Genomic DNA, 15,411 nt, shown 5'->3' with positions numbered 1-15,411 from the left:
ATGTTTTACTTCTTCCTTTCCAATTTGGGCAGCTTTTATTTCTTTTTCTTGCTTGATGCTCTGGCTAGAACCCCTAACACCATATTCAACAACAGTGGTGACAGTGGGCATCCTTGTCTTGTTCCCAATCTCAGTGGGAAAGCTGAAGTCAATGTTAGCTGTGGATTTTTCATATACACCCTTTATCATCTTGAGAAAGTTTCTTTCAATTTCTATCTATTGGAGGGTTTTTATCAAGAAAGGATGCTGGATTTTGTCAAATGCCTTTTCTGCATCGAGATGATCATGTGATTTTTCTTCTCTATTAATGTGATGTATTATGCTGACTGATTTTCTTGTTTTTGAACCATCCTTGCATGGCTGGGATAAAACCCACTCAGTCATGATAATTCTTTTACTGCATCATTGGATTCGATTAGTGAGCATTTTGTTGAGGATATCTGCATCGATAGTCACTACAGAAATGGGTGCAATTTTCTTTTTTCATAATCTCTTTATCTGGCTTTGATATTAGGGTGATATTGGCTTCACAGAATGAGCTTGGTAGAATTTCTTCCTGTTCAATTTTTTTGGAAGAGTTTGAGTGAGATTGGTATTGTCTTCTTTGAATAATTGGTAAAATTCACCTGTGAAGCCATCTGGTCCTGGGCTTTTCATTTTGGGGAGTGGTTTGGTGACTGTTTCAACATCTTTGCTTGTGACTGGTTTTTTGAGGTCTTCTATTTTTCTAGGGTCAGTGTAGGTTGTTCATATATTCCTAGGAATTTTTCCATTTTATCTACATTGTCTCGTTTGTTGGCATACAATTGGTCACAGTATCCTATGATCTCTTTTATTTCTGTCTCCATTTTCATGTCTAATTTTATTTGCACATTCTTTTTTTCTTTGTCAGTCTAGCCAAGGGTTTGCCAATTTTGTTGATCTTCTCTAAGCACCAACTTTTGGTTTGTTAATTCTATTTTTCTTTTGGTTGTTCTCAATTTCATTTATTTCTGCTCTGATCTTTGTTATTTCATTCTTTCTGCTTGCTTTGGGTATAGTTTGCTGTTCTTTTTCTATTTCTTCCAGCTTTGTAGTTAAGTTTTGATTTTAGCACTTTCTTCTTTTTTAATGTAAGTGTTGAGGGCTATACATTTCCCTCTCTGCACTGCTTTTGCTGCATCCAATAAGTTCTGATATGTTGTGTTCTCATTTTCGTATGTCTCAATAATTTTACTGATTTCTCTTGCAATTTCTTCTTTGACCCACTGATTAATAGTGTGTTGGTTAATCTCCATATATTTGTGAACTTTCCCATTTTTTGCCAGGGTTGATTTTCAGCTTTATTCCATTATGATCAGAGAAAGTAATCAGATGAAAGTGGTGTATTTAAGTCTACAACTATTATTGTAGAGACATCTGTTTCTCCCTTTAGTTTTGCCAATGTTTGCATCATGTAATTTGGGGCATCCAGGTTAGATGCATGCACATTTATGATTGTTATTTACTCTTGTTGAATTACCCCTTTTATTAGTATATAGTAGCCTTGTCTCTAATAATAGCTTTGCTTTTAAAGTCTGTTTCATCCAATATATGTATAGCTACTCCAACTTTTTTTTTTTTTTCCCTGCATGCATGGAATATCTTTTTCCAGCCTTTCATTTTCAATCTCTTTGTATGCTTGGCTCTAAGGTGAGTCTTCTGTAGACAGAATATAGATAGCTCATATTTTCTTATCCATTCAGCCAGTCTGTCTTTTGATTGGGAAATTTAATCTACTAACATTCAATGTTACCATATAGACAGTTCTTCACCCATTTTGATCTTTGGGTTTTATCTGTCATATCTTGTTTTCACCACTTTTATTTACTTTTAATGTTATAACCTTCACTCTTTCCTGTCTTTTCTTTTCAGGTTATAGTACTCCCTTTAGTATTTCCTGCAAAGCTGGTCTCTTGGTTACAAACTCTCTCAGTTTCTGTTTATCTGCGAAAGTTCTAAACTTATCCTGAATTTTGAAAGACAATCTTGTTGGATATAAAATTCTTGACTGGCAGTTTTTTCTTTTTCAGTATCATACCACTGCCTTCCTGTCTCCATGATTTCTGATGAGAAATTAGCCCTTGATCTTATTGGGTACCTCTTGTATGTGATGAATTTCTTTCCTTGCTGCTATCAGGATTCTCTCTTTATCTATGGCATTTGACATTCTGATTAGTATGTGTCTCTGTGTAGGTCTGCGGATTTTTTCCGAAGGGAGTATATTGTGCTTCTTGGACATGGCTATCTATGTCCTTCAACAGGGTTGGGAAATTTCCTACCATTATTTCCTCAAATATTCCTTTTGCCCCCTTTCCCTTCTCTTCTCCTTCTGGTACACCTATAACATGTATGTTTGCATGTCTCTTGTCATCACTGAGTTTCCTGAGACCCTGTTTAACTTTTTCCATTCTTTTATCTGTTCTTATTTATGTTCATTTTCAGAGGCCCTGTCTTCAAGCTCACTTATCCTTTCTTCTGCCTCTTCAAATCTGCTTTTATGCCTCCAGTGTATTTGTTGTTGTGTCACCTTTGCTGAGTCAGCTCTCCGCAGCATGCGGACAAGCCTGCCTTCACAAGGAGGCTCCAGATGTGAACTGAGGGCCTTCCATATGGTAGAAGGGAGCCCAACTGATTGAGCCACAGTCACTTCCCTCCAGTGTATTTTCAATTTCATTTATTGTGCCTTTCATTCCCATAAAATCTATTTTTCTATGTACGCCTTAAAATTTTCTTTGTGCTAACCCATTGTCTCCTTGATGTCTTTAGTCTCTCCAGCCATCTCATTGAATTTATTAAGGAGATTTATTTGAAAATCTATGATTAGTTATCTCAACTACTTTCTGTCATCTGGAGGCTTAGTTTGTTGTTTTGACTGCATCATATCTTATTTCTTGGTATGGAAAATTTTTTGTTGGTGTCTTGGCATCTGATTTACTAGATGTATTTATTCTTGGCCCCTTTTCTCTTTATTCTAGGGCTTACTATTTGTTTGGCTTTCTGCTAAAGCCTCCCCCCACCCTTTTAAAAAAGATTTTATTTCTCCCCCCTCTTGTTTGTGCTGTCTACTCTCTGTCTTCTTTTTTTAGGAGGCATAGGGCACTGAACCTAGGAACACCTATATAGGAGGGAGCCACCCGGTCACTTGAGCCACCTCCACTCCCTGCTTCTTGTGCCTCTCATTGTGTTTCCTGCGTCTCTTTGTTGTGTCATCTTGCTGTGTCATTTTGTTGTGTCATCTTGTTGCATTAGCTCATGGCACCAGCCTATTGTGTCAGCTTGCTGTCTTGTCTTCTTTAGGAGGCATCAGGAACGGAACCTGGGACCATCCATGTGGTAGGTGGGCACCCAACTGCTTGAGTCACATCTGCTTCCCTAAAGCCCTTTTATGATACTTGGTTCAACTTAAAATGGAACTTTATAGTGGCTCATGTTTAGCCAATCTGATCTTTTTTCAGCCTTTTCTTCATCCATTTCCTGCTCTTTTGCCCTTGCTGGTTGTGGAATAGGAGCCAAGGATGTGGTTGGCCCTATAAGCCATGGATGCTATAGCTACCCAGGATCTAATAAAGCTTCTCCTACCTTTCTCCCCTGCGAGGGGTAGGGATAGATCCACAGCTGTGTGCAGTAATCCAGGGCCTGCAGGCCAAGACTGTCTATAGTTGCCTGGAGAGACTGATGAAGCTCCACACCCCTTGCTCCCCTGCCTATGGCTGGGATGGAACCATAGGTGTGGGCAGCAAACTAAGCTGTGTGAGTGAAAACTGACTGTGGTTACCCAGGTAGACTAATGAAGCACTGGCACCCCACCTCCCTTACCAGGGGTGGGAATTGAGCCTCCAAATGCCCAGCAATGTAGTCCATGCTGGTCAAAAGCAACCGTATCTGCCCAGAGAGAGTGAGGGAACACTGTTCCTCTTCCTATTTTGTCAGGGGCTGGGTTGGAGCCATCTATGTGTCCAATAATCTAGTTCATGTGGGCCAAAAGTGGTTGCAGTTGCCTTGAGAAGGTGAGGGAGCACTGTCCCTCCTCCTGTTGTCACGGGTAGGGATGGAACCACAGACATGTCCAATAATCTAGTTTGTGCAGGCCAAAAACAACTGCAGTTGCCTGGCGAGGCTTAGGGTGCACTATCCATCCTCTTGCCCATGTAAGGGGTAGAGATGGAATCAGAGATGTTTCCAACAGTCTAGTCCATGCAGGTTGAAAGTGGCTGCAGTTGTCCAGAGAGGCTGAAGGAGCACTGTTCCTTCTGTCCTGTCAGGGGTGGGGATGGATCCACAGGAGTGTCCAATGTTCTAGTCTGTGGGGGTTAAAAGTGCCTATAGTTGCCCAGAGAGGTTGAGGAAATACTGCTCCCCTCTTATCCTACTGGGGGTGGAGATGTTTGCCCACCGGTCTATTCTGTGCATGCCGTAAGTGCCTCAAGTTGCCTGGAGAGATTGGTGCAGGTACCCCCAGCTTCCTCCCTACTGGAGGTGGGGTTGGAGCCTAGGCTAGGGCTGCAATCTGACCTGGGCAGAAAGAAGTCAGTCCCTACTCTCACTGTGATGTTCAGTCAGTCCCGCGTCCCTTCATGCTGGGCGTGCTGATAGATTTACTTGATGCAGGGCTGTCACAAACCTTTAATTTGTAAAAAATGCAGGATCTGTGAAGTACAACCAAGCAATGTATAATAAAATGAGAGATATGCCTGTATACTCACCTTTGATATGTACTGCTTTAAAAGTCTGCTAATGTTTTAGGATTTCTTTTTCATAAAAGTACATGATTCATAAATGTTAAGTGGTTCTACATTTCAGTTACAGTGCCCTCCCTACCACCCCAACAAAAAGTTGAGAATATTTTCTTATGTCTTAACACATTTTATCCATGAACAGGGATTTCAGAATAGGGTTTATGAAAAAATTCATGTTTTAATTTATTTTAAATTAATAGAAGAGGGTAAAGAACAGCATGCTTCGAATATTATAAACTTTATATAATAAAATTTTATTACATTAAACCCATATATTTTTTATATAAATGTAGACTGGCATAGATTTGATATTATCATTTTTTAATGGTTAAATGAAATTACAAGTTCTGAAAACTACAACAGGGAGATTTGCAATTAAGAACTCCAGGGACTAGTAGGTGAATAAAATGGAAAAGTACTCTTGCTGTAAATGTTAATATTTTTATAAAGAATTGGCACAAGTTTTGTACAATGTCCATTTTTCTACTAAAAAAAATTTTTTTTGAGGTACTGGGGACCAGGATTGAACCTGGGACCTTATATTGGGAAGCCAGTGCTCAAACACTGAGCCACATCAGCTTCCCTGAGTTGGTTTTTTGTTTGTTTTGATTGTTGTCTGTCCTTGCTTTTTCAGGAAGCACTAGGAATCGAACTGGGACCTCCCATGTGGAGGCGGGCACTAAACCACTTGAGCTACATCTGCTTCCAATTTTTCTGCTAAAATTTAACCTTGGGTTAAATCTGATGTTCAGAAAGTTACATATTGCGTTTTTCTGGTTCCTCAAAGAATTGCATTTACAGGTGTATATAGTTTGTCTATACTGAGAAATGTTATAGAAACAGTCCCATGAGATTTATTATTTTATTTTTGGATTGACTTTGCAGATATTGTTAATGACATTACATGGTATCTTCTTAAGAGGGAGATATCTCTTTCAATCTCAGTACCATCAACACTTTTTCCTGACTCATTTTTGCCCACTTTTATCTTAGGATCACTGAGGTTCATGTAATAATGTTTTCTTTTTTGTTAAAGTGCAAGCATATTTATGACAAATGGACATGATGACTTTACAAAGTGCATTTTGTATATTAACCTAACCTCAGGCTTAATTTTATATTTCTAATCCTTATTTTCCCCTCAATCTAATTTCAATTTTAAAAATCTAAAATACTTCTTGTATCTTTATATCTACCTCAAATTCTTTATTTATTAACATTAAATAAACAGAGTTCTGTACTATGGATATTCAAGTTAGCTGTGTATTAGAGATCTATAATTTAACTCTGTCAATTAATCCCTGTAGATTAGTGTGATGCCTATTTGTCTCCTTACAGTTCTAGTTCCTATCCAAACCCCTCTAATTTGAGCACTGTGCAGCAGCATCTTCAAATAGACACCCAGGCAGTTGACTTTCATTACTATTAAAACCTCTCACTCTAATAATAGTATTACTACTAATAATTGTAATACAATCACCATCACTATTTAGCACAGTGATTCCAGTACTATGTGCTTTATTATTTCATGCGATCTCCCCAATTTATTAGTAAGTTTTACTATCCTATTGTTCACAAAGGAAACTATAGTTTGGAAAGGTTAAAAACTTATCTAAATTCACAGAACTAATGAGTGGCCTGGATTCAAATCTTTCCCTTTGACTCCAAAGCCTGTGCTTTTCTACTGTGCTATAAAACTACACAAAGTAGGTGATGTATCTCTGTAAAGAAGGAGAAAGTTGGATGAAAAAGGAGATAGGTATGAAAGTAGAGGGAAATCATATTTTAAAAATAAGAATAGCATTAGGAGGAGAGAGACCATGTAGGTAGAAGAGAGATGATTCAGCATTAAGGGAAAAGACGCTAATAACTTTATACTTACAGGCATAATTTGACATAAGTCATCAATGGTAACATTGCAGATGCCTACTGTTGTATTTTGATCGCTAGGAACGATGGGAGGACTCAATAATTTCTTGTAACAGCAGGGAGGGAAACGTATATCCAAGGTGATGCTGTTATAAACTGCTAGTCCCATAAGCTATGCATACTAAATGTTAAGCATTAACATAAAATCCATTGCAACAGACGGGTTTTGAATTATGCATCAGTCTATTTCTTACATACTTAAGTGAATAATTAGTCCCACATACTGCCTTTCCCCTCATTTAATTTTTCCTGATTTTACATAATTCCTTGATTGCCAAAAGTCATGTAAAGAGGGATTCAGTTGATAGTATTTAATAATTTCCCTAGAAACCATTTAAAAATCAATGCTTTTTATATGTTTAATATAAACATATTAAGCATATAAAATTTATATTTAAAATTATATGTAATTTTTTAAACATAAAACATTTTATAAACGTAAGCAAACATGTTGGTGATTGCAACAAATTATTCAATAGAACTCACTATAGAACTTACTACTGATTTCAGTGGCAGTTATTTTAGCTCTTTTAAAATTAAATATAGACTATATGAAGAGAGAGGAATAAAAAACATGACTACACTCACACACACAAATATACACTATTGGCCAATAGGACAATTAATCTTCTACAGTAATATTTGAAAGGCTTTTGTTTATTACTTGGAGTTTTCCCAAATTGATGAAGTTAAAGCAATAGATGTTAAAATTTATAAAATTTGTCCAATTGAATTTTATTTATCTATCAGTTACAAGGCAGAATGTAATTTATCCATTGGCTGAGAGAGGAGTTTTAGATTAAATTTCACAATATTTCAACTGTCCAGTAAAGATTATTATACCAAGTTACTAAGGAAGTCATTGTTTTTAAGGGCCCAAAAGGAAATCTAAACATATGGTTTGGATAAACTACTGAAAACAATAGAAAAAAAAAAGGTTAGACAGCCAGTATTTCCATTTCCTAAGGCAGAAGAAAAATTAATAATAATTTAAGAAAAAGATACGCTGTTTTATAGGGGACCATATCAACAAAGATTGAGCAGTGTGTTCAAGGGAATAGGAATTGAAACTAAATTCTATTATGATAATAACAATAATAATAACAACCACAATGATACTGTAGTTATAATTTATGGTCACCTATTATGGATCCCAGATCTAAGCATGTTTTCATTTATCGTTAATTTTAAATTTTATTTAATTCCAAAAGCATGTTTTTTATGATGAGGAAATGGGCTCATAGAATTTGCTATGGGATCTTTTCATACTTAGAAATGAAACATTTCATTTCATACTAAATCATCCTGCTTTGGTGGATGAAGAGATGGGCATGGAGGAATCATCCTACTGGGGTCACTGAGGCAGTATATGGTACAAATAGCAAAGCTTGAAAGCTCTGTACTAACCTATATTGTTCCCACTTTTTGTTCCAATGTCCCTTTTGGTGATGGCAAGTTTACTTTTTAAAAAAATGTCATACTATGGATCTTTAAAACATTTTACAAGTTTTATTACAGGTTTCACTATAACATTTCTATAAACCCAAGGTATTTACCATATTAAGAAAAAGTTGTGTTAGAAATAAATACTGACAGAACTATCAGAACAACAAATCTTTGGTTATACAGTTTAAAAAGCAGAAATATGTGTGGAACCAACCATACTTTGACAATGGTCATGCCAGTTACTTCTTAATTTTCAGTTCTCTTTATTTTTGATAGATTTCTCAACTACTTATATAATCATAATTCACTCTATTCTCACATTTTTACCTAGGGAGTATTATGCTTTTTAGGGCATTATTCTTGTGTTCTATATAGTTTATTTCTTTGTGAGATAAATATACATAATTATGAGATTGCAGTGATTAAAATAATTTAATTTTATATTTACTTGTTTAACTTAAAATATGCAACATGTAAATATGCTTAATATACTATTTTAGGTATATTAATGACTGATAGATATTAATACTCATTACAAATATTACAAGGCAAAAATACTACCATGATAAGAATATAAAACATGACAAATGTATGTATCAGGAAATTCAAATAGCTCACAGTGTAGTGAGAATCATCAATGACGGGCTTTCAATAAAGTTGGAATATTCAACAAATGATTACTCAAGACAATAGGATAAAAACTAAGAGTCTAAGAATTGTCAAGCATTCTATAATGTAGAACTTAGCACTCTGGATCTTAGACATAATACTAAATATAAAATTTCAAAATTTTACTATCTCAATGTGTAGTTTTCTCCTTAATAATTTTTCTTTTGTCAAGTCTCTCAATTTCCATATACATTACTCAGGATTTATTTCAACAAAGGAAGAAAACCAGCCATTCAAAAAGCTCCATAATATGGCTCATTTCTTTTTCTGATGACAGCTACTAAACTCCCAGTGCTCTGTGCTTAAAATCAAGTGGAACTATCAGATGCTTTATAACAGGTGCAGCATAGTTCAGTCATTTTTCTACCTGTTCTTCCAGGCTACAATGCCCGACTCTCTTTAGCCCTATATTAAACAAATAAAAGTGTTCCATTTAAAAATTTCTACCTCCTCTGGGAGAATACACTAAAAACTTTCCTCTTAGAATTTCTTAGCACTTATTCCCCATAAGGTCATTTGACTTTGGGAACAGACTACTCTTCATTGGTAGTTATTTGTTCATTTAGATGGTAAGCTGCTTAAAGGTGGTATTTCACTCGTTTTTAACCTATGTATCCAGAAAGCTTGCTCATTTGGTTATTCTTCCTTCCTTCCTTCCACAGACAATTATATTATCTAGAATTTAAAAAGCTAATTTAGAAGGCATGTTGTCCTCTCTCCCAACCAATGCAGGAATACCCCCTATACCTGATAGGGATCAGACAATGATATATGGATTTATATAATTTTAAAAACACTATAAAATAAAGCCATATGCTTTAAATTTACCCATTCCATTGAATTTTCAATTTTTCCTTGTTTTATGTCTCAGGATTTGGAGGCATATTAAAAATCCCACAATTTCAATTTAGTAAATAGAGTGAAATAAGCACAAAATGAAAAGTAATGGGAAAAAATTCTTCATTATGGTTAGAAAAGATAATCTGATTTTTAACAATGTTTTAAACTGCTGAACATTTAGGTTATATGGGAAATAAAGTACTTTTGAGATGATGTTTTTGAAAAAACTATATTCAAAATTCAGTTATTCCTTTGAATCAGGAATTAATTCAATCTATTAGCATATAACTGTGATATTACAAATAATAAAGATCACTGAAAATCTATTCATAAAATTTACAAGAATGTTAAATTTGGATAAAATGCTTAAAGAGAAGTTTTCTAAATAGTTATATTTAATCAGTAGTCTATTAGCACCTCCTAGTGGAAGGTTTAAAGGATACAATTCCAACCAATCGGAATTCAGAATAGTTATCACATTTAAAACTGCTAAACCAATGGCAGTGTGAATCCTTGTGATATGTAAACATGCCTGAAAAACAGAAACATAATTTTATTATTATAATAATGATAAAAACATCACAGTAATAAGAATGAGACATGACATTTCATCTATTAGAAGCAAAATATTTCAGCAATAGCCCTGTTACAAATTCTTTCATATTAAAAACTTTATTTCAGGGAACATATTTTGCAAATCTTAGCAAATATAAATATATACGTTTTTAAGTATATAAAAATAGAGAGAGAGGGGAGAGTGCATATTGTTCATTGGCATCCTAAATGAAAGCTAGAAATAGAGGGTGAAAGGATGGAAACTAATGAAAACATTTTATATTATAAAACTGTAGTTTATAAATTATGAATAAATTAATTTCGAGGATTACCTAGAGAAGTCAATTTATCCATGCCATCCATTTTTCCCAGATGAGATATATATATATAAAATAAAGAAAAATAAAGAATAAGAACACAAAACTCTTCTATGAAGAAAAATATCTAACAGATACTAAGGATCATATAGGTAGCTTCTCTAAATAAAATAGAACCAAAAAACTGATTCACAAATTTTTATTAAAATGACTCCTTTAATGAAATAAGCTTCAAATATTAGTGTTAACTATAGTTTTAACTTTTAAATTTTCAAATGTTCTTTATATTAATGACAAATTAAATTTCCATGCATTTAGCTTATTCAGCAAAACTATGAACATTTCCTTGCAAATGCATACTTTCAGTCTTGATACATTTAATGCAGGATTCCAAAGTAAGATAAATGACATTTAGATCATCAACTTAGTCAAACAAGTTTTTAAATGTACAAATATTCAACATTTATGGTTGACAAAAATTCTGCAAAATCACAGCATAGGTTAATAGTAAGGGTAACTACATAAATCTGACAATTATGAAGAAAGGTTGTTTATAAAAACTAGGTAAGTACATACCATAATCTGGATGAAAAATTTGACGAATTAGAAGAAGGAACCATTCTTTAGTCAAACCACCCATATCCAAACCAGCTTCACCTACAAATGTAACTTTCAACTTCTTTTTCAAGTCTGCTCTTTTCCGGGTTAACTATTTGAGAAAGTTATATAGTGGAGGAAAACAATGAACAGTGAAAAGGGAATTAACTCTTTAAATCTGAAAATGTGTTAGGGAGTCCTTATCTTATTTACAGTGCCACAAACTTCATTCATTCATTCATTCATTCAATTTACCAGACATTGTGTGGCCTAGATATTACTACATTTGTTTTATTTGAAGAAACAGAATTAAAGAGGTCAGGTACCTTACCCAAGGCTATCATCTTCTGGTATCATAATGTCTTCAACTTTAATTTAGCAGACTACAGTATAAAATAATTCATTTTATTTTCTTTAACTCACCCATTCAAAACTAAACTTTTAAAATGATATTGCCAAATCTGTCATTATCTTCTAACACACTGTACATGAGTAAGCTCTATAATATATGTCCGTATAATCAATACATGTTCAAACCTGACTTGATCCAATATACCCTCTAGATCAGACCTCATTTTACAGATGAGTAATTGAGGCCTGGAAAAGTTAAAATGACTTGTTAAGCACCTAACCAGTGTCCAGATTACATACTTAGAAACATGAATTACTAATTTGAGTGTTCTATATCATAGAACCATTAATAAACATACACACAAAATGAATATAAGATTTAATTGTAGGGAAGCGGCTGTGGCTCAAGCAATTGAGCTCCCGTTTACCATATAGAGGACCCGGGTTCCATTCCCAGGGCCTCCTGGTAAAAAAAAAAGAAAAAAGGCATCCCAGACCTGTGTGGCGTGGAGAGGTGAAGGCACCCACATGGTGAAGAGAGGCACACCAAAAAGACAATGACTCAACCAGATTGAAAGAAAAAAAAAGATGTAATTGTGAACTGATTTTAACTACAGAATCAAAATACAAGGAGGCACACTTATTGGCATATTAAAGAAATAGCTTATTAAGATTTCAGTTATAATAAACCATATTACAGAATTTATTGAAAACTTTAATCAATTAATACCATTTAGAATAAGTTATCTATACCTCATCAAGTGAATCGCTAACCAGATGTGTCCGTCTTACTTTCATATTTAGAAATAACATATTCATATCAGGTCTCTGTCTTCGAGATACTTTGTCCACCAGACTTTGCTAATTGAGAAAGAAAACATTTTCACCTTAATTTAAACTAATTAATTTCATTTAAAATCTTTAAATGTTTAAAATCATTCATATTTTTGTCTATGTCATCTCTAGTATAAACTATTTCATAAAATCAATTATGTACACATAAATGTTGCTATAATTCTAGGAATCCATGAAAAAGAATATCAAGTTTATGGAAATCCCTTATTATTAGTTCATTTTGGAACAATGATAACCAAAAAGAGTCGAAAACAGAGAACCAAAAATTATTTACTTTCTACAGTAAAGAATTTTGCATTCCAGTTCTCATATGTCTCATCTCTTAAAGAGCAGTTTTCTGTTTTAATAAATACAAACATAAACTGGGAACATTTAAAACAAGGTATAGGTATGTATTCTAATGGTTAACCTGGGCTAAGGCTTTTTCAGATATTGAATTTTCCCTAAAAGCACAGTTTACTTTTAGAAAGTAATTTGTCAAAATTTATCAAAAACCTTAACTATGTCTATAACATTTGTCCCCATAATACCACTACTGGGAATTCTAAACACAGAAAATATTTTATGTAGTGAGCATTTTCCATAAAAGGAAACTTCAGAAATATTCTAAGTACATACCCACCCAATGGAATATAATAGTTATTAAAAATAATGGCCAAAATAAATAACATGGAAAATGTTCAAGATACAAAATTTTAGAAAGCAGGGAACACTCTCAATTAGAGGTATAGTGGGTATCACCATCCCAGAATCCTCAGGATTGGAAATAAAATATGGACTAGAGTGGACTTATTGGTATTTTACTATAGACTTATTGGTCTAGCAATGGAAGAAATTATATCATTGATGTAGAGACAATTGGAGGCCACTGGAGGTGGTAAAGGCAGGAAGAGGGAAAAAGAGGTGTAATATAGGGGCATTTTGTCCCTTGGAATTGACTTGGAATTGTCCTAAATGACATTGCAATGACAGAGGCCATTATATATTCTGTCATAACCTACAGAATTGAGTGGGAGAGAGTGTAAACTACAATGTAAACTATAATCCATGCTCAGTGGCAATGCTCCAAATATGTTCATCAATTGTAATGAATGTACCACAGTAATGAAAGAAGTTGTTAATATGGGGAAGGGTGGGAGGTATAGGGAGTGAGGAATATGGAAATCCCTTATATTTTTTTGTGTAACATTTTATGTAATCATATCTTTCAGAAAATAAAATATAAAGCAGGGAACAAAATGTGTGTATGGCACAACAGTGTTTCAACTATGTTGCATTTAAAAAAAAAGACTATATAAAAAATGTTCTAAAATGTTAACAGTAATTATGCTTGGGTGATGGAAATACAGGTGATTTTTAAAACAAGTTTTTCATGGTCTCTCAAAATATAAGCAATGAGTAAGTAAAAAGCAATATTTTAAAAATCTGGAAGGAATATATAAATACACATCATATAAAACCAACATGTTTGTATATTTAATTTATCTAAATAATTTTCATCAGGCTACCTAATTTTCTTTGATAGCAAAGAAAATATTACTGTGCAGATTAAAGGTGGACATTTCAGACATTTTAAATACATGCTGCATTTTGATTTAATAGATAACATTTTAATACCAAATCATATAATAAGGCTTCTTCCATGATTTTGTAGATCCTATAATAAAACATTATTAATTCAGAGCTATTCTTCACCTCCCTAATATCTAATTCTAAAGGCTTTTTAATATAGCCTCTTGCTTCTCTGGGTCCCTCCCTTTGGTGCTCAAGCAGATTTATATACCTTCCTTTGGTGCTCAAGCAGAAAATGTCCTATGTTCCCTACCCTTTCCTGTCTTCTGTTCCCAGTCTTGCTCCTGGTGAGGTGCCACACTGGAAAGATCCAATAAGCAAATGTACACCAGGATACTAATGGCAGACAAGGCTCAGTGACTGTGACTTCCAATTAGGAATTTGTATTTCAACTGGAATAAACTTTAATAAAAAGAAATAACCCAGCATTGGTAGAATTTTAGACACAGTCTGATGAGGATATTATTTTTAGGCTGGGGAATCTCTTTTGGAAGTTTATATTGTAAGCTCTTGCTTACAATGACTACCTGAAAGGTTTCCCTTGTGTCAAAATAGTCATCAGTTATTAATTCCAAGTGGAATGGCAGTTTACAAGTTAAAATGAATATCTGTGTTAACTCATTCTTCAGGAGGTAGTGTGGCTTTGGAATTCCCATGGTAGGCACAGGCAACACAATTTCATACTAGCTATAAGCTGACTTTGGGATGTCACCAGTTACTCAAATATTTTTGTACCTCTCTGTGACAGGGAAAAAAAAAAACCCTTCTGGGAACCAAATTACTGAAGGATAAACAAATCTTAATTTTTCTAACTTTCTGAAGTATTATAATTTATGCTTTAGGATTTTCTTTATATTCTTAGAAAAGGCATGGAAATAGATTCTTTTTACTTTATGCTTCTCTTTTTATTTTAAGGTGGCTATGATCAATCTTCCCTCTAATGTTTAAAGTTGTGAGTAGATAAAATGCAGATGCTCAACTTACATGAACAACATTCTAGGCAACCTGAGTATTTAAATGTAGTATCAAAAGCTATAATAAAAACTTCACTTAATCTGATATCTAGCAGATAATGTACATAACTATGCTTTACAGTACTGAAACACGAGTAAGTTGAAACACAAGGGGGTGTTAAGGACAGGCCCAGAAGTACAATTTGCTTGAAGTCAGCTGATTGCTATCTCATTTTCTACAGTCCTCCATGCATTTTGATTTACTAAGAACCAATGAAACATCTTTCAACTTCTTTGGGCCTACTTCTCAGTTCTCCAAGAGACATACTTTTTGTTAAATCTCCTAATTTTTTGATTGTTTCTATTTGATTTTCATAAAACCTAGAAAATGTTTCAGTGGTTTGAAGAGCTGAATAGCTCTTAAGGATATCCTCTAGCCCACCGTAGTTCTCCTCAATGTGCTGGTTATCTGAAGCTAGAATATGGTATCTACAAAATGATGTCTAACAAGCTTGCAGTACTTTGCTTCTATAAAAAGCATTTAATCTTTCTGTTATATTTATACATATA

The 15,411-nt window shown here is 34.0% G+C and overlaps 1 protein-coding gene across 1 annotated transcript in view; it reads right to left on the bottom strand.

Annotated features, from left to right (window-relative positions):
* Positions 1 to 15,411, bottom strand: part of HECTD2 (HECT domain E3 ubiquitin protein ligase 2) — a 131,357-nt gene that overhangs the window by 11,929 nt on the left and 104,017 nt on the right. The window contains exons 12-15 of the mRNA XM_058298765.1: positions 12,215 to 12,322; positions 11,090 to 11,222; positions 10,085 to 10,173; positions 6,640 to 6,798 (exon numbers count right to left, since the gene is read on the bottom strand). Of these exons, the coding sequence (XP_058154748.1) occupies positions 6,640 to 6,798; positions 10,085 to 10,173; positions 11,090 to 11,222; positions 12,215 to 12,322 (489 nt within the window). The remainder of the gene's footprint in view (positions 1 to 6,639; positions 6,799 to 10,084; positions 10,174 to 11,089; positions 11,223 to 12,214; positions 12,323 to 15,411) is intronic.

This window comes from Dasypus novemcinctus, chromosome 6 (genome assembly GCF_030445035.2).
Source record: "Dasypus novemcinctus isolate mDasNov1 chromosome 6, mDasNov1.1.hap2, whole genome shotgun sequence".
NCBI lineage: Eukaryota > Metazoa > Chordata > Mammalia > Cingulata > Dasypodidae > Dasypus > Dasypus novemcinctus.
This window is presented reverse-complemented; position numbering and strand designations above follow the sequence as displayed.